The following is a 19888-nucleotide window of genomic DNA, read 5'->3' as shown; positions in this document are numbered from 1 at the left end:
ATCTCACTGCGTCATACTGCGCAGATACTTCTTGTCCTCCACCTTGATCTCAATGTCGATCCACTGCTCAAAATCACATAGCAGGGGAGGGGTCTACAAAAAACGCAATTGTCACAATTATAATATTGCACATAACACACACATGATTTCATATGAGAAAAAAATAAAATTGTTACCATCACAATGCAGATCTGACAAGGTGTGGGATCGAACGCATAGTTGTCATACATCAATATCTCTGATTATAGGTTTCTTCTTCATCAGACTTGGCTACCTTGTAAGCATCACCGAGAAACACAACGGCACTGAAACACCACTAGGCAGCAGCAAACAGGTGAAGGTTGTTCCTATCATTACTCTTGGTTTACTACATTTACCACGCCTTGACATCCTATGATTGCATAATACATAAATTAACTAAACTCTAAACCCTAAGCAAAGAAGAATCTAAGGTTCAATAATACACGTAATATAGACCGAATCAACGCGTAAAAAATAAGGAAGGGAGAGAGGATACATTGCTCTCGAAGATTTTGGATCAAATCAAAGTTTTCGATGTTGAATATATTGATTTCTGAGGATTGGCGGGTAGGAAAGAGAGAAAAACCAAAGACGAACTTAGAACAAATGGAAGAAGGCTCGGACAGGAGAAATGAGGGGTGGAATTTTACAAGCAGGCTCGGCACCACAGACCATGGCGTCGAGGTCCCTACCACGTCGGCGCCAGATTTAACGGGGGTTAGGATCTCGGTGCCATAGCTCACAGCACCGAGACGTGTTATCTCGGCGCCGTGAGTTACAGCGCCTATCCCAGGATCTAAATTTGAAAATATGTTCTTTAGATATTTAAATATAATTTTTTTAAAAAAATGGACCAAAATGCAAAAAGTACAGGTGGGGTGCTTCCAAACAGTCCCTGAAAAGCCCAACAAAGCAATCGTGGTGGAGACGTCGCCGTGTCGTGTCTCCCCACAAGACCCCCGATCCCCTCGCCTCTCCTCAATCAATCCGGGCAAGGGCAGGGGCCAAGATCCAATCTTGCTGCTGCCACTTGACGATCCCATCGATCTCGAGCAAGGTCCGCGACCATGGCTCGCTGCCACCATCTCCTCATCGTCCTTCCCCTCTTTCTTGCCTTGGCTTCTGCTGCTCCGGTAAGATCTCACTTTCTTCCTTCTCTTGCCCGCCCTTCTTCCGGTGCGTGTTCCCCTAATGCTCGTCTGCTGTCGTGTGGCAGGGGCATGGACAGGGTCACCATGGAGAAGCCTCCGCGGTCTTCATCGATGCCGCGCCGCACCGCTACCTGCGGGATCAGCAAACCGACGACCAGGTTCAATTTCCCCATCCCGAATCTTTTACGAGTGTACCGACGAATCTGCTTAGATCTGTTTAGACTTTTAGCTTCCTGCCTGTCATGCTTAAAACGACCACTATATAGTTAGTTTAGTTGCTTATTAAGAGCGCTCCCTTGGCCCTTGGGTACTTAGTCTGCTTGCTAATATACATGGCATCATCGTGTTAATACTGCAGGGGACTTCAATGTCGTTCAATGAAGTTTCTGCTGCTGTTTCCGTCTTGCTTGGTTTTGCACCGCCGGCTGCCCTACCTGTGCTTTCTTCTTCGCAGGTTATTTATACTTGCCCTGGAACCAGCTAACCTCTCTACATGCATCCTTCTACGCTACCAGAATGCGTCATCCTTTAATCTCTTGATTTTCAGTTAAACAAATTGCTTATTCCCAATCCATTCGATAGACCGGGAGCTGTTTTCCTCGTGCAAATTGCTGGGTCCAATGGTATGCCAGTTGTTGTGGAATGCTTGTATCAGTATTTGCCAATTTTAATCTCGCGACTTAATTACTCCCTGCTGCTTGTGTCTCAGCCTCAGCTGATAGCTTCATATCAGAAGCCAGCAGCACTTTCAAGACAAGGATTGAAGGTGCAAACAACGCCGCTGCAGGGCTTACAGGTCTAATCAACTGTCTAGCACCTTCTTATTGTGGATTTGTGCATCCCTCTGTACGGCTCAACCTGGATGCGCCACTTCTCGGTTGTTTTTGTTGTTGTTGTTGTTGACATATCGTTTTTATCCACAATTTACTTTGCAGATAAGGATGAACTAATTATCATTCGTTCAGATGAATCTCTAGATCATCCTGAATCAGGTTTTCTTGCTAGTGAACTTTCCAGCTTGGTAAGTAAGGGGAATGTAGTACTATGAAATATTTACATATACAAACTGTAAATTGGAAATTCTTTGTCAGGCAAACTGGCTGGAGGGATCGTATCAGAAGTCTAGCGGCAAACTAGTCATTCCCTTGGAAAGTGGAAATAGTCTTACTTTGGTACTTGATAAGGTCAGCATCACTTCTTTATATGCACACAAAAATGTTCCCTCTCTCTCGTTCAAAATTTGCAGGAATGGATGTCTCCTCAGGCATGAAACACACAAGTGCACAGCCAGCGTGCAGCTACTTGATGAACCCCCCTAGTACTTCTATGCATTATGTATACATGGTTATTTCCCCCTCTGGACTGCATTATTATGTTTGGATTGGGTCCAGTCACACCCTAATTTATTACCATGAAATGACCTGTAGCATGTATAGGTCAACCTAAGTGCCAAACTTCATTTATGTTCTTTTTATTTGGAAAACAGTACTGCACTTGCATTCTTGTCATCGCAAGTCTCAGCTTTATTGCAATGCATTTCTTTACAGGAGGCAGACTTAGAATTTGTGTCTAGCTTGGCTTCCCTTCTTAGAACTATAGAAAGGGCTATTCAGATCCATGAAGACTTCTCAGGTGTCATCAGCCCTGCAGAGCTATTAGTATGCCACTTCACAGGGATAAAGGTAACACATAAATATTTAGTTTGTAATTTGAAATCAGATGATTGATTTCTACTAAATGCGTGCAAAACGGTATTCTGAACCCTTGGCATTGTCCACACTTAATCCTGTCCCTGATCTCATTCCATCCGCCCTTGATGTACATGTACCACTACCATGCGAATGCGATTCTTTAGTCTGCAATATGCAGTTATTGATTTGTAGGGTTTGTGTAGACTCTGAAGGATGAATATTGCCTTTTGGTAGTGTTGATCACTCGCTAATTTGATGGTTTCTGTAGGCTCTGGAGGATGAATATGCTTCCACGGAAATTGTTAAGCAGGGAACCGAAATAGTGCGAAGAGCTATCACCAAAGCGTTTCAGTCCCTGCGTGGAGCATATAAAGGTAATTTACCAAGTGCCATTGAATATGGCATGAAACATAAGCATTTCTTCTGTTTCGACTGTCCAGTAAGGAACTCTTGTAAGCTACTCGTGATGGAGCCTCTGTTTCGAACATTTTAGAGTCAAACATGATAATCAAGTTGGTTCCTTGTTTCGAACATTGTTCTTATTACCTTTGAAAATTACTGCACCTTTGATACCTGTAGACAACATCTAGCCTGATGACCATCTGGTTTGGCTGTAACTAAACAGGGAAAATTGTTGGGCTGGTGATATCCGCAGAGGAGGCCTCATCATTCTTAGGATCCATAATTGAGGCACCATCTTCATTGCACATTTCGAGACGACTAGAAGAAGCAAGCCAGACTAATGCTACGGCCTCTGTTGTGCTTGTTCGAAAGAGTTTGGCATGGATTACAGGGATCATCCTGCTTGTTTCAACTCTCATAGGGGTGAGCATCACATGCCCTCATGCATTAATAACCTTGGGACACAAGTTTGCAATTGTTTGACCTATAATAACCGTGGTTCTGATTGTGCAGGTTTGCTTGCTGATGAATATGCCACTTACCAGGGACACCCTCCTGTATTCAAATGTCAAGATTGATTAGTTTGAAGCGGCCAGTTGGACTTTGGCTTGTGTAGTGGTTGGTTTTGGATAGAGACGTATGCTTATGCTGTTGACAAAACCAGTGTATAATACGTGCTTTTGCCTGTATATGGGCTATTTTGTTGTTGGGTTCCGGTAAATAAGCGAGAGTTCTTGGGGAATGCTGCTTTGTTGCAGAATGCTACTTCCTTGTCTGAATAATAAATCTGTGATGACGGTTGGAATCGGATTTTTTTCCCCCCGAATTCAATAAGAGATGCTATGGTTTCTGGGATACTTGCAATTTCAATGCTGCTGCTACTCCTACTCCTAGTAGATATATACTATATAGCTGCTGTTAATCGATCGATCGATCGAGTTCATCCCGTGTCTATGATTCGAATCAGATTCATACGTAGTTCTAGTGGTAGTACATGCATGTACGGAACGGCAGGCCCGGCGAGAGACCCGGCCGGCCGGTGGTCGCATTGCATCCCATGGCCACGGAGATGACGCCGGCAGGCCCGGCGAGAGACCCGGCCGGCCGGTGGTTGCATTGCATCCCATGGCCACGGGGAAGTCCGGCCGGTGGTTGCATGCGTGGCCACGGGGAAGACGCCTCTCCGCCCGGCCGGCCCTCCACTCCACCATCCATCCGTCCCTCTTTGCCGGCCTCTCTGTCAGCTTGCACCTGCATTTGCTACCGATCGAATCGATCGTTGGGTCGAATCCAAGCAAGACGAACAAGGAAGCAAAGCATGGCCGCGAGCACGGCGCGGTGGCAGCTGCTCGCCGGCGAGGTGAAGCGGCAGGCCTCGGGGTTCCTGCAGGACAAGTACAAGCAGGCGAGGCTGGCGCTGGGCGACGTCACGCCGGCAGAGCTGTACATACGACTCGGTCCCCTTGTCCCTGTATATGATATATGATGGAACTATCCATCGATCGATCAGTCTTGTGTACGATCGATGATCCTGTTCCTGCCTGGCCTGTGCAGGCTGGTTCAGGAGGCCACCAACAACGACCCCTGCGTCCCCGACGCCAAGACGCTTGCCTGCATCGCCGATGCCGCCTTCGACATGGACGACTGCTGGCGGATCGCCAAGGTCCTCCACCACCGCCTCGGCCGCGCCGCCGACTGGAAGCAGTGGCGCCCCGTGTACAAGGCGCTCGTCGTCCTCGAGTTCCTGCTCACGCACGGCCCCGAGGACCTGCTCCTCGAGTTCCGGCCGGACATGCCCGCCATGCACGACCTCCGGAGCTTCCACTACGTCGACGACAAGGGCTTCAACTGGGGCGCCTGCATGCAGCGCCGCACCGACAGCATCCTCTCGCTGCTCACGGACGCCGACCGCCTCCGGGAGGCGCGCCGCCGGGCCATCAGGGTCTCCCACGAGGTGCACACCGGCTTCGGCTTCGGCTTCGGCAGCCCGACGTCGTCCTCCTCCCCGTCCTCCGCCTCCTCCTCCGCCTCCTCCCGGACCTCGCGCACCTGGTCCTTCGGCGGCGGCTCCTCCCACTACTCCGACAGCCCCACCATGTGCCTCTCCTGCGCCTCCGACACCGACTACCGCCAGGACAAGAAGTGCGACGCCTACACGGCCGACGACGACTGCTGGGCGCCGTCCAACAAGCACACCAGCAAGTGGTGGCCGGCCACCGTCGACGAGGACGACGGCGAGGACCACCAGCACCTCGTCGACGACGCCTGGGACGCCCACATGGGAGTGGACGAAAGCGGCGGCGGCTCTCATTGGTCCGCCAGGTTGCTCGGCTCCTTGGGCAGCAGGGCGTCCGGCTTCCAGAGCCTGTCCCAACCCGAGCAACGGAGGACAACCAAGAAGCTGCAGCTCCAGAGCCAGGACTATTGATTGACTTCACTAATTCACTTCTTGTCTTGATGATGCATGGTCGCTCCGAAACTACTGCAACTGCCCGCCTTCCATTTTACTAGACCTACCTATTAAATTAGGACCGAGTCGAGTTTTATGAATGAACAGTTAAAACTACATAAATGGATTAATTGCCAAATTAGTGTATAAAATTTATATGAATGTTTGTCTTCAAACTAAAAGATAATTTGATATGACACTGATTTTATAGCAAATGGTGATGTATTATAAGAGAAATTGTCAATCAAAGTATACATCTAAAGATTTTTTTTTTGAAAATCCTGCTGTGCCTAAAAGAAACGGATTTTCTTTTCTGTAGCTTAATTGATTTTGCTTCCAAGAGTTCGGAAGTCCAACCACGAGCTAGCTTGCTACTCTCTGTGTCGCAGAAATATAGCTACATTAAGGTTTGTCTTAAGTCAATCATAATTATCTTTGATAAAAAAATATCTCTAGGAATAATTTATTTCAAGTAGATACTACTAACATCATTTTTACGTTGATAGTATTTATAATTTTCTTGCAGTTTATAGTCAAAGTTGCAATTACAACAAACCTAAATGTTGCTATATTTTAAAACAGAGGGAATAGTTTTTTCATCTATTATCACCATTTCCCCCCGCATCCTTTGCTATCATAATAAAATACGGATAGAAAACCCGATACTCTGTCACAAATATCCAGAAACCTTTCATCCGAAGCCTGAAACATTGCTCCCACAAAGTGCTGCGTTGTAAGTCATGCGGCCATGCCAACAAATTCTAGTTAACCATGGCATGCACTGCACTTCACCGATAACGGTACAAAACATTGAATCTTCTTGTTTTTCAAGCAACAACACAAGCACTAGCGAAACAAACAGCATCACATAACAAGCAAAAAACAGTTAAGCCTCAATCAACTGCATACAATGGTGCTTTTTCAGCAAATGGCTTATGTACAAACAACATCACAATCCACAAAGATATCTCCAGCTCATACAGCAATCTTATGTTTCTGAATCAACTGCATACGACGAGGTTTATTAAAAAAACTACATGCGATGACTAATCACTTATGTACACAAGTTACAGCGTTGTTCAGGACAGCTAACAAGCAGATAGGCAATTAGATATAAATCCAATAAACGTTGCTTCACGCTTCCCTATACTTAGTCAGGTCGAAGGTGAGAGTTCTTGAGCAGCTGCAAATCAAATCTCAAGAATTAGGTAATGCCAGAAAGAGTTAGGTAATGCCCAAAGAAAAGAAAGCAAGTAATTTATGTCCGGTTTACCTTCGTTCTGAGTCTCTATAAACACCGACCAGTGCTTCAGCTTTGTCATAGAAACTATCCTTCAGCGATATGACTATACTCTGGAATCCACATTCTCCATCCCCACCTTGTTCACCAGTCACACGCTCACATGACTTTGATCTGATAAACCCAGCAACCTTGGCAACATTTAAATTGTCCAGAGCTGCGTCTACTTCATCCAATATGAAGAAGGGTGATGGCCTGAAACTGAAAATTGCCACAAAACTTTATGACACTTGACCAAGATGAAGCAAGAGAGGCTGTCTGAAATAGATGTGCAGCCAGGTAACCCAAATACTCGTCCAGAGTAGTCTTTTTTCTTAAATAACAGTGCCGTGCTTTCCCCTTACCAAACGTTAGGGGAAGGCCAGTAAATGCTGATTCCAATACGCTGCACTAATTTATTGGCCTTGGCATACCCAAAAGGTTCTTAAGAAGCACGGGACATGGGAAACAGTATGTAAACATTTAAATATTAGAATCAAATTGGAACCTGAAGAAAACAAGCAGCTGCTTAGGTGATTAGATTGTCTGCAGATGGATTCGTGACATTTTACTGATAAAACTATACATAATGGAGGAACCTGACATTTGCAGACTCAAGTCATGACGAAGGAAAATTACTAGAAACATTTACCTGTGAATGGCAAAAAGCAAAGCCAGCGCTGCGACAGTCTTCTCCCCACCAGACAACTGTTCCATATCTCTAAAACGTTTGGTTGGTGGCATAGCTGTGTACTTGATTCCATGTAGAAATGGTTCGTCTTCATTTTCTAGGTTTAAATATGCTGTTCCTCCAAGTGGATGCGTATGACTTTTTGTCAACTGCTTATAGATTCTGTCTATGCCTTTAGATATGTGATCAAAGGCCTCCATGAACAGTTCATACCTAAGCACCAAAAGAACTAACAATGAGTAACACATAATCCACCAAGAACCTAAATTCACAATATCATATGGAACAAAAATGCAAAAGTAGTTGTTTGGGAACAGCTCACATTTCCGTCATAAAAAGTTGACATATAAATATACAATTTATAATCCCCCTTAGGGCAGCTCCAGTGTGGTCTGAAACCGAACAATAGCCTATGAAAACCGAACATTACACACTGTGGGAGTCGACTGCTCGTTGTCAGGCAGAAATCGACCTCCAAACACAGTTCAATGCAAGCGAATGAAAAAAATGAACTCAAGAACTCCGACCATGCCTTCCCTGTGGATCAGCGCACAAGCCAAGGCTGCCACATCTGGAGGAGTAGCCATTGCGCGCCGATGGAGTCGGCAGTTTCCATTTTTTATTTGAGCGTAGGCCCCACCGAACCGAACATGACACTGCGGCCGTCAAACAATAGCCACGCTAGCGATTTTGCAGTTCAAAAATCGACGCAGCACTGGAGCTGCCCTCACTATCATTTGATTGTCTCTTCTTTTATTTCCCATGCCAGGTCCAATCATATCATGTTGATCCTTGTATGGCAAGGACGAAAGTGGAATGTGATTGGTTTTGTTAATCTCTACAAGCTTAGATAGCTTGTGGAGACCTGAGGGTGATTGTTGGTCCTGGTGATATGGGATGACAGTAATAGCTGACCAGGAAGATGATTATGCCTACAGCTTATTTGTTAGGTTTACTTGCCCTTTTTTTTCTGGTGAGATGGGATGACTGATAAATAACCAGGAAGATGATTATGCCTACAGCTTATTTATTAGGTTTACTTGCCCTTTTTTCTGATGCAAGCTGCCCAGCCCTCAGGCATGACCTCAACTGTGATGCATATTAACATAGAATCCATGAGGAACAAAACTAAACTGTCTTCAAAACTATCACAAACCAAACTTCCGAGTAATACTTCCAGAGAGTGACCCTTCTATTTTACATGCTATCATAGAAAAATTCAAGTAATCAACAGTTTCAAAGAACCATGCTTCTATTCGCACAATGTTTCACACAACCACAGTTTTTTTTTGGGCGACCTCCAGGCTTAGTCTCCCAACTATCTCTCTCTAACACACACTCTAGGCAGAGCGCAGAGGGGGAGGAACAAGGGAGAACAGAGAGTGCAGCTAGCTACTCCCTCCACTATAAAAAAGCAAAGGTACTGGTAAGGTAGTAACTAAACCATACTCCTACTTTGCACCACTACTCGTAACTTCTACCACTACTTGCTATACTACCTACTACAGCCTGATGTCAACACAAGTTGACTCGCTAGGCACGGCCAAACGAGAGCTGCTATTGCTCCTACTACAAAGATAACAAGAGCAAACTTAACCATGTACCAGTTTTAAACACTGCTGTCATTTCACCTTCGTAAGACTGACATAACGCCAATGCTTAAAAGCGAGTATTGTGAAATGTTATGCAAACAGGAGTGCTATTCTATGATACTGTTGTTTAGAAGTGCAGTTTTGTGAAGAGTTTTACCAAACTAGTGTAGTTTTCTGGTATTTACCCAAGACCCAAATATACCTAAACTCACTAAAAGCCGACCAAAGAAATTCTTAAGTCAGCTAAAAACAATCATGTAATCATGTTTGACATATTGGCAAAACCTCACATCAGTAAAGGTAACTTAAGGAAATAGACGGAAGGAATTCACTTTGAGAACTACTTAGAGCTTTCTTCTAGCTATCAAGATTCACCATAATTGTTTCTTAACATAACCAGACAATCATCTCAAAAGTAAAAAGAATTTCAGATCAATAAAAAATAGCATGGGTCTTCCAAAGTGCAATGGAGGAAATCTTGCTAGTTCCTACAAAAGATAGAGCATCCTAGAAAAGAACTTAAGAATTCTATGTCAACAACATCATATGGTGATCAGAAAAATGCAAGGGCAATACCTCCTTTGCTTGACAGAGTTATATTTATCAGATATCTCTCGCTCTTCTTTCCTAGCTGCCTCAAACTTTTCTGTAACCTCCTTTTCCTTTCTTTGGAGCGCATCATATTGATCTAGTGCTTTTAGATTGGGAGCAGTGCGCTCAATATCAGCTAAAAGTGCACCTGTTCTTTGTTTGAACTCTGCCTCATGTTTGTCACGTTCAGACGGTCGCATATCCTGCAGATAGATTTCTTTAAGCTGGCTGTAATCAAGGACTAGTTCTTCTGAGGATGACCCGGTATCCATTGGATCATTCACTGTAGGAAGCTTCAACTGCTCCAGTTCACACTTCTCATGAATCTCCTGTTGGCGTGATATAAGTTGCATGAGTTGTCCCTCCTACAATTCCACGGATGTTTCGCAATAATATCAGCCTTAAACATATTTGTTAAACTTTTACACGTAATAGCACTAATATCAATAGCTCAAACAAAAAGATGGAGCAAACAATGTGTTTTAACAGACTTCAGACATGACTCTGCTTAGAGTGCATAAAAGAAATCTTGACGAAAGAGGACACGACTGTTAGAAAAGCCTACCTTTGACTTCACTTGGCGATCCAAGTTTGCCAATGTAGATGTAACGTTACCATTCTGCTCCTTTAATTCATCAATAACCTTCTCGCATTCGTCTGACTTGGATTTCCAGTCTGTGTAGGGTATAAATACAAACAGAAGCATGAAGATGCATCTGGGACTTAGGAAAGTTTCATCGTTTGACATAAATGTATAGGCATGCATCTGAGTCCTAAAAGCAGAGCAGTATCACAATGAACAAAACTGAAGTATAACAGCCTATGGACTCAAATATAAAATCTGTGCTCATTCATGAGAAAAACATTCTAAGTTTCTTTGAGTTGTAAGAGCTAACTCACCTCTGCTGCGCTGAAGGCATAGCTAAACAACTATTGCACTGAAATAGCTAAGCTTAAAAGTCAAACCATGATGTGGCATGTATGCATGGAACAAGTGTCACCTACTATAGCTACTTTTGATCACCAAGCGCTATCAAGAAAATAGGAAAGATGATTCAAATTTTGCACCTTCAGCCTCAGCTTTCAGTTCATCCATCTGAGTCAAAATTTCTTCAGCTTCAGCCTTAGCACCAGACTCTCTCTCCTGTAAGCCCTTAAGCTCTTTTTCTAGGGACTCAAATGTCTCCCTTAACTTCACAATTGGTGCCTGCATATCTCGCTTTTGTTCATATTCAAGCCTGCAAAACAAGATATCGTTCATACTCAAAATTGTATGTCCAGTCAAAGCAAAATTTAGCTTAACGGTTATTGTGTCACTGTCACATACTGATATTTCAATTTTGACATTTGATTACTTAGGCTCAGCTTCCTCTCCTGCAGTGCTTGAGCATCTTTTAGTTGCCTTTCTTCATACTCGCGGATATTCTTAACACCAACTGAAATGCTAAAGTCTCTGTACACCTTGTCCACAATCTCATTGATTTTTTTCTCAAGCTTTGTTACTTCTGCTTCTTTCTCAGCAAGACGGGTCTCGAGCTAAAGAAACAAAATAAGTAACCGATGCGAAAGTAACAGTTCAGACCTGATGAAAACAACCGGTGTAACACCTTCAACAAAATATTACCTCTTCCTTTCCAGGCTCCAGACGATTAATCTCTTCCTCAATATTACTCCTCTCAGATGCCAATTTGAGTAGCTTAGCTCTGAGGTTATTCTGCACAAAAAATGATTCACTCTTAAGAAAAGAGAAAGAGTCTAAGAATTAATTAAGAAAAAAGAAGCAATCCCTCATTGCAACAAGAAGGGAGGGCGAGAGTGAGAGAGTTTTCAGCTAATACAGGGTAATAGCTTTTGCATAGAATCCTTATTCAAAGCTAGTAGTGGATAAAAATATCAATTAACAGGGAGATAGGCAGTACAATCAATTTGGCATGTCATGTTTCAAAGGGAACTCAAGCTAAAAGCTTAACGAAAAGTATTTTTCTTTTGATGGGTAACAATATCCAAGAGCCAACTAACCACTTTTGTCAAGACCAAAGGGTTGTAAGTATTTTTCTTTTGATGGGTAACAATATCCAAGAGCCAACTAACCAGTTTTGTCAAGACCAAAGGAAAATGAGAGAGAGTTAAATAAATAATGACTAGCCTGCCCTCTATGAAATAGCATCCACTATAGATTAGAGTACTTTCTTTCTTTACGGTTATCCACTTAGACGACAGAAAAAATAACATCAATCATTATTGGCTTTATTAGTCAAAATATCAACCTACCTGTTCAACATTCAAGTAATGCAACTTTTTCTCAAGTCCAGTTATTTTCTCAGATATGGCAAGCTCCTTTCTCTGCAACTCCCTGGGCGACCCAAGTTCTGACATTTCAGATTCCAGCTGATTCTTTTTCTTCTTCAAAGCTGCAACACAAATTGCATGAAGAGCCAGGAAGACATTAGCAAATAGCACACATCTGTGTATATAACAAGGGGACAAGGGCAAATACAGACATTCTATTCTGCTATCATCCCATTTGTTTGATCTAGCTTCCATTCCCCCACTTATTCCACCAGTCATCGTGCCAGATTTTGTCAGCAGAATCCCATCAACAGTAACAACTAAATGCAACACATGATAGCACAAATAAGCATAAAAATAACCAAAAAATAAAAAATATGCTGCTTCAGAATAAGAAGATATATGCCCTTACCTTTATACCTGTCACCACTCCAACTTAAGGTCTTAGCTTCATCAAGTTTATCACAGACAAGTGTATTTCCAACCGCATACAGAACTGCTTTCTCCAAAGCTCGGTCAAACGTACAATGTTAAGATACAAAATATAGCATGGCGAAAAAATTGGTACAGTTTAAGAGAAGTTAACTTTTTCTCAACGAAATATTATTGAAAAAAAAATGCAATGTGGCACCAGCTCTTCCTACATCTATCATACTTATCATGCTGAGAGATTAATTCACAACAGTATGACAATACATTCCATGCAATAGTATGGGGGAGGTTATAGGTGGATAGAACATTTAATCAGAGGTAGAAAAAAACAGTAGTGCCTTTTTTAAAGTACCTATGCTTGCAATGCTGAGAGATTGATTCACAACAGCATTACTAATTTAGGCAATGGTAGGGAAACAAGTAAATGCTCAAAGGGTTGCATGGAAACACAACTGTGTTCCTATTGTCAGATGAGAATCAGCATGTGTACTAAACAAATAAATAATGTGTACACAACTGTGTTCCTACTATGTTCCTACAAGAATTTCTTGAGGACACTGAAGATATACTGAACAAAAATAAATTTACAATGCATGGCTTTAAGACTACAGCATATAATCTATTGCACACAAATATATGTACATCTCGAAGATAGACATTTGATTTGACCACTCAAGAAATCATCTGCAGAATTAAATGAGAAAAAAATATTTTGTGGAGCAAGAAGCTAACATAAAGACTAAAAAGGATATTGAATGACATCAAAAACCAACTGTGCAGAGCCACCAAGGGTTCGCAGCTTCTCAATTATTGGCTTCACACGGACAGATTGCAAGGGAATAAATGTCTGCGGAGGAAGGCGCTGCTCCTTCAGATACTGTAGCACAGGAAAGATAAAGTGACTTTGCCTATTCCAATAGATGAACATGTGTTGTATGCAATAGTAACAAGATCCCTTTTTTCTGTCAAGTCTGCATGTCAGCCATGAAATGCATATGGCGCTCTTTCCATAAGTTCAGACATGGCCCCTTACTTTTTTTTATTAAGAAGTACCTAATACATACAACTCTATAGAATATCATGTGACCTTTGCTATACTCATTTTGTCCTTATTAACGAGTAGTGACTTTGTTACCAAGCTATTTCTTATTGTTGGTTCTCAGAATCTGATTAGGACATAACTTTCTCAGATACAATCACTGCCCCTACTGTTCCTCATGTTGAAGTATTCAAGTCCAATCCACACGCAAAGCAACTTAATTACTGAGTTCATTCCTGAGTGTATAAACTTTCCTGACGAGAATGTGTTGCTACATAACCCTTCATGTGCCAAGATTTAGCATGTTTAGGTATCTTCGTTAACTAGTATATTTTATAGTAAGTAGTTTCATCATTTAGCTAAACATAATCAGACAGGTTGCTCCCTAAAGATTTGCTCAGTTATGCAAGTTGCCACTCTAAGCATCGAGCATATGCAAGCAACTGCCAGAGTTAAGTCGTATAGTAAACTCATAATGTCTAACACAGGAAGTTTGAATTCAAACGGCAGGAAAGAACATAAATTTGAATGTAACAGGCAGAACTGGTGCTAATGAATACAAAAAGGAAGTATATGTTATTAAAATATACACTACTACTTTATTAACACAGTACTGTTTAAAATGTGTTAAGCTGCCTCTAGAAAATAGAGTGTTTATATGGATAAGCATGGAGTCTTGTCCAGATTCAGATTCATTTTTAAATAAACCAGACTATAAAAAATTCTTGTTGGATGAGATTTGCATTGATCTGATCCCATGGTTCTTAAGGCGGAGAGGCGAGGCATGGCAAGCCACCCCCTTCCAATCGCCTAGGCTCTTATAAAGCGAGGCAATTGCTGCGCCATATTAACCTAAGAAACTGCAAAACAGCAGGTGAAGGAGGGAGAAAGATTAAGAAGGGTGTGTGGCCCAGCCCATATCCCCCTCCCATGGTATGACCTACATGTGCGGTTCCCCCAGGCCCATCCAGGCCACAAGCGCTCCCCTTCCGCCCTTGCTCCCTCCCTCCCTCTCTCCAGACATGCTGCAGCCGCCCGCAATCGCTCCTCCCTGCCGCTTCCCTTTCCTCATTGCTCTGCGACCTCAGATCCCCCCCCCCACCCACCCACCCACACCCGCCCCGTGCGATGAACCATGCCAGACTGACCGGAGCAAGTTCTACGCCAGCACCAGAGGCAGCAGCTACAGTTTCTTGGCCTTACCTCCCCACCCATTCTCCCTCCCTAACTCTGTTTTGCTGATCTTTTGGTCGTGGTGACCGGGACGCCCACGCCTCATCAGGCGACACCTTGAAAACCATGTCCGATCCAAATGGATATGATGATCACGATACTGCAATCTCTAATAAATAATATGGATCCATCAAATTGTGCAAACCCTCGCACGCATTTTGAATATAATCTATCCAGATCTATTCCAATAGTCTCCATGATGAGTTAGCAAACCACCACCAGAATATAGGGATTTTATCATGCCCATTTTTTATGCCATTTAAGATGTTCAGTATTTCTAGAAAGTGCATTTTGAATTAAGCAGGAAAGAAATAGTACTCCGTTGACTGCTACAGATGGTACAATATGCCTTTCCAGTAACTAAGCAAAAAGTAGAATAATTAGACAATAAGAAATCATGTAAGAGCACCTTAATGCATTCCTTTCCGGTGTTTTCATCTTCCACTACAACTGCATCCATGAATTTCCCCATGGCAACAGTAACTGCAAGATTATATTTCTTCTGTGAGGGCCTACAAAGTTCGTGCATGCGACCATGGACTCCAGGGAATAGCCGCTTTAGACTTCCAACAGTTTCCTTTAATCGAGCGTCACGCTCACTTTCATGCTTATCAGCTTTAAGCTCTCGTAGTTGTGTATCTATTTCATCCACCCTCTGCTTCAGTGTTTGGTACCTAGATCTGCAAAAAAATTAGTTAATAATATTGATAGAGGGAAAAAAATGTTGTGTCAAAGGACTTAGAAGCAACATAATATCAAATCAAAGAACTTAGAACTTAGTCTAACCCTGATGATTGGCGTTCCTTTGCAATTCTGGTATGTTCCTCACGCAAGTGTGCGAGCTCATTTTCATGTTTGGGGATGGAATGAAGAATCTTGTCAAGTCTTGTCTGCAATTCAGTCTCTTGTGATGATATCTCGTCCTCACGGCTACACAGCTGCTGCATGTTCTCCTCTAAATTCTTTTTTGCTTCAACATCAGCATTTAATTTTTTGTCTATGACTTCCTTCTCATCTCTCAGCTTTGCTGTCTTCATTCCTGCATCCTCCTTACTGTAATGAAAGTAAAGTGCAGTCAGAATCCCAACAGCATTGAAGCCAGAGGATTAAGCAGAGACAGTATGATATAAGAAGTTTGAAGTCATCCATTTTAGTCACAATTGGGGACAACTGTTTCAGAACGAGCTACTGAAGAAAAGGGACACTAATATTGCTGGTAATTTCATTGAGCTGAACACTGCAAACTCAAAAATCATCATGCAAGATGGTTGTCTTTAGCTGGTCAATGACATTAAGGCGGAGTTTCTTAGAGACGACACTGGGATTTTAAAATCCACTGTCTTCCCACCTACCGCCTCTCTTCGACTTCCTCTGCCTAGCCAGATAAGCACTCAATAGAGGCAACCACCAATGTTAGGGTATTTGTTTGGCTAATGTGCAGCATATTGGTGTGTGCCATTTTCACAATATAAATAAACCCCAATACAGTGATACACACCTGTGGCATAACAGTAATTGGTCTGCACTTTAATCTGAAGCAACTCAACTCCTAGGCGCACATGTTCTTACTAAAGCAATACACTGAAGATGCCCGTAATGTCAACATGGACTAACATCAAATCAACACTGCACATAGATGTCTGATCAAACTCACATTCTATGATACTCCTGGAGCTGGTCGTCAGCTAACTGCAGTTTTCCACTTTTATCTTGTCCTTGCTCATTCAATTCCTCAATAGCTTTTGTGACATCAACTAGAGCACTTTGCAGCCTTCTCATCTCTTCCAGATACTTCTTGTTATCATCCTTCTTTTTGTCAATCTCTTTCTTGCAACTTTTGATTTTTGATTTGAGCCGAGAGATTTGCTCTTTCAATTTAAGAAGCTCAGGTTGCTGAAAATAAAGATATAATTACATTACACACTTTTACCAGTATGACCAGTTGCATGAAGTTCAAAGATAGTGGTAGATCACTTAAAATCCTACCAAGCCTCCTATCAGCTATTATCATCCTAGCAACAACTTCCCAGCAGCAAACGAGTATCACTGAACTAGTGCAAAACATGGAAGACTTAACAAAGAAAGCAAAATGGTGAATTAAAAGCAACTGATACATTCAGCAATTTCATAATGAACATGATTTTATATGAGCACCTAAAACTTTTAGTAACAATAGCAGAAATAGACATATGTGAAGAACTAAGGTAAAGAGCATTAAATGGCAGCATATAAGGTTATCACTAAACCCATCACCACCAAAAATAACAAAGCCAAAATACCAAGCAAGCTGGGTAGGCTATCATTGAACCCATGCTGAACATATAAAAATCAATGATATTACACATGTAGGCAACGAAAGTTTTGGTGGAGCAAAAGAGTGAATAGAAAAGCACTTACCTTCTTGTCTAGTTCAAGCTTTTTCTTGGCTATACTCTTTTCGCACAATGTCATTTTCTTGAGGAAAGCACTTTGCTCCTTCTTTTTTGCAGTTAGTTCATTTTCAGCAGATTGATTCTCTTCCTGCACTTGCTGAAGGGACTCTCTGTCCTCTGCAAGCTCAGCCTCCATTTTCTCTATGTCTTTTTCGATGGTATAGAGTTGCCACAGGGAATGCTCTGTCTTTAACAGTTTCTGGGAATAAAATCAAGGAGACAGCATAATTAACATGAACAAATTAAATAAAGTGCAGGCAAAGCTCGTGCAAAGACTAACGAACCAGGTCCTGCTGGAGGCCTAGATGCTTTTCTGCCTCTTCTTTTTGCGCCTTCTTCTGCTTCCGCTCCATGACAATGGTCCTTTTCTCTTGATAGACAAGCGCAGAGTTCTCTTCGGCCCTGGCTTTCTGCTCCTCGAGCTCGTCATACTCCCTCCTAAGCTCATCGGAGCCTGAGATCTGCTCCAGAAGCGCAGTGAGCTCCTTGGGGTTCTTGGAGGCGATGGATTCCACATCACCCTGCAGTGCAAATCGTCAGTCGCCCTAAGTAAACCCTAGATTAAAAGAAGCGAATTATCAGGGACATACAATGACAAAGGTAACAAATGGAGAGACCTGGAAGACGAGGAAATTGCGGGCCTTGACGAGGATGCCGAGGGATCTGAGTTTGGCGTTATACTCGTCCCAGGTGACAAGGCGGCCGTCGATGCGGTACTCACTGCCGCCTGCGCCGGTGATGGTGCGGGAGAAGTGGAGCTCTTCCTGGTTGGGTTGGCGGTAGACGAGGCGGACGGAAGCCCTGCGGCCCTTAGCCTCCTTGTCGCGGTCGTCGAGGGCGTAGATGAGGTCCTTGAGCTGCGCGCCACGAAGGTGCGCTGAGCGCACGCCAAGCACGAAGCTGATGGCGTCCATAAGATTCGACTTGCCGGCGCCGTTGGGGCCGATAATGGCCGTGAAATCGAAGAAGGGTCCAATCGTCTGCGTACCCTTGTACGACTTGAAGTTCTCCACTTCCAGCCGGTGGATCCGACCACCGCCACCGTCGCCCCTGGCCCGGTTATCGCTGCTGCGCCCATCCGCCGCCGCCATCTCCTCCCCTCGAACTACCTAGGGTTTTGGTCGAAGCGCAGACATCCGAAAACAGACCGCCGGGAAGGAAGACGAAGGGAGTTCAAGAGGGCCAGAAGAGCGGACGTGGGCCTCCGGAGCCCAATACGAGTTTCTCTTTCTTTATTACCAGGTCATTTTTAATATTTCTTCATAAACACATAACCTCAATTCTTATATATATATATTTGTTTCCACCTCAAATTTTTTATTAGTCCGCCTTACAGGCCCTAATCAGCCCTCCGTCCATGACTCGATCAGGTAGATCCCTATAAATTAACGTACGGACAACTATACGTATCTGATACGTATACTAACTTTATTTGTAGCAACTCACGGGCATATTTGCCTAGATTCCTACGAATTAATGTACAGGCAACTATACGTATCTGACACTTATATTAACTTTATTTGTAGCAAAGCACGAGCATATTTGCTTAGTATATATATACTAGTATAACGTGCCCGTGTGTTGCTACGGGAAGCCATATAAATACACTGATTAACATATAAAAATATATATATTAGACACCATATATATTTTATAATAATATAGTATGTGTCGATTGATGACTTCAATCTTTTCCTATTTTACTCGTCAAACGCTAATTCTAGACGGTTCCGGACTCTTAATTCAAGGTAGGGTTACCCGAATTCCGATTGACGGATCAAGAAATCATTGTTTGCTTTTGTAATAGTGTGTGTACGCGCGGGCGCACGCAAATATACCTATTGCGACGGTCGAAGACATATTGTGGAATCGTCAAATTTAATCCGACTTAAGAGCGTTAGATTATCGATCCAGTCAACGCTACCAAAACTTTCACCTTCTTGATACTCCTACCATACACGGCCAGGACCTCCCAACAAACATGCAGTGGCGCGATACAGACTTCCCCTGCCGCGTCATCCCCGTTGGCGCGGCCAAACGAGCTATATAGCGCAAAAATTTATACCGGATTAATCTGAAAATATACTTTCCCATTGGTTTCTGCTATTCTCTTTCCTTTGCTCATTGGTTTCTTCACGTTGTTTTCTGTTCTCCTCCTCCCTCTTGCGCTCCTCGTCTATGGAAGGTGTTGTGTAGCTATAATACTGGTGTCCCCATTATGAGTAGTGAGCCTGCAATCCCCTTCAGCCTCAGACTCGAAATATAATGATTCAAGTTATGAGTTTTTGGCCACATATGTAGCACGCAGTTGCATATATAATGGATGCAATCAACATATGAGTCGCAGGCATTTATGGACGTAATTAAGCTGGTGTGGTACCCGGCCGACGGGCGACGGCGTCGTCGGCATTGGACAGCCGCAGTGGCCGCGGTGCATGCAATGGTGATCTAGGAGCCGTGGACATCTACCTTAATATATCCAGCATTAGTTCAACTCGATCCTGCAGATGCAACTTAGTGGCACGCTGATCATGTTAGCTAAAATGACTTGGAGAATTGGACTGTATTATAAGCTCTCCGTAGGGTTATCTCCATT

General features: G+C 43.1%; 3 protein-coding genes across 3 annotated transcripts; 2 read left to right on the top strand and 1 right to left on the bottom strand.

The window, feature by feature from the left end:
* Positions 1 to 929: 929 nt before the first annotated feature.
* LOC112897917 lies at positions 930 to 4122 on the top strand. Its single transcript, XM_025966320.1, has 11 exons — positions 930 to 1154; positions 1238 to 1330; positions 1531 to 1626; positions 1720 to 1795; positions 1882 to 1968; positions 2108 to 2193; positions 2264 to 2356; positions 2720 to 2854; positions 3132 to 3237; positions 3489 to 3688; positions 3779 to 4122. The coding sequence occupies exons 1-11, from the start codon at positions 1089 to 1091 to the stop codon at positions 3845 to 3847; spliced, it is 1107 nt and encodes a 368-aa protein (XP_025822105.1). The 5' UTR covers positions 930 to 1088; the 3' UTR covers positions 3848 to 4122.
* A 461-nt stretch (positions 4123 to 4583) lies between these two features.
* Positions 4584 to 5693, top strand: LOC112898606 (epsin-3-like). Its single transcript, XM_025966961.1, has 3 exons — positions 4584 to 4708; positions 4820 to 5253; positions 5470 to 5693. Exons 1-3 carry the CDS (start codon positions 4584 to 4586, stop codon positions 5691 to 5693), a joined length of 783 nt encoding a protein of 260 aa, XP_025822746.1.
* Positions 5694 to 6583: 890 nt separating this feature from the next.
* On the bottom strand, positions 6584 to 18463 carry LOC112896554 (structural maintenance of chromosomes protein 1). The gene is made up of 18 exons (XM_025964570.1): positions 17910 to 18463; positions 17577 to 17813; positions 17258 to 17491; positions 16515 to 16753; positions 15647 to 15913; positions 15270 to 15540; positions 13341 to 13465; positions 12569 to 12678; positions 12369 to 12476; positions 12139 to 12278; positions 11492 to 11581; positions 11195 to 11403; positions 10936 to 11105; positions 10433 to 10542; positions 9853 to 10232; positions 7646 to 7897; positions 6988 to 7215; positions 6584 to 6897 (listed from the first exon to the last, which is right to left on the bottom strand). Exons 1-18 carry the CDS (start codon positions 18381 to 18383, stop codon positions 6849 to 6851), a joined length of 3693 nt encoding a protein of 1230 aa, XP_025820355.1. The 5' UTR covers positions 18384 to 18463; the 3' UTR covers positions 6584 to 6848.
* Between the last annotated feature and the right edge of the window lie 1425 nt (positions 18464 to 19888).

This window comes from Panicum hallii, chromosome 6 (genome assembly GCF_002211085.1).
Source record: "Panicum hallii strain FIL2 chromosome 6, PHallii_v3.1, whole genome shotgun sequence".
Lineage (NCBI taxonomy): Eukaryota > Viridiplantae > Streptophyta > Magnoliopsida > Poales > Poaceae > Panicum > Panicum hallii.
This window is presented reverse-complemented; position numbering and strand designations above follow the sequence as displayed.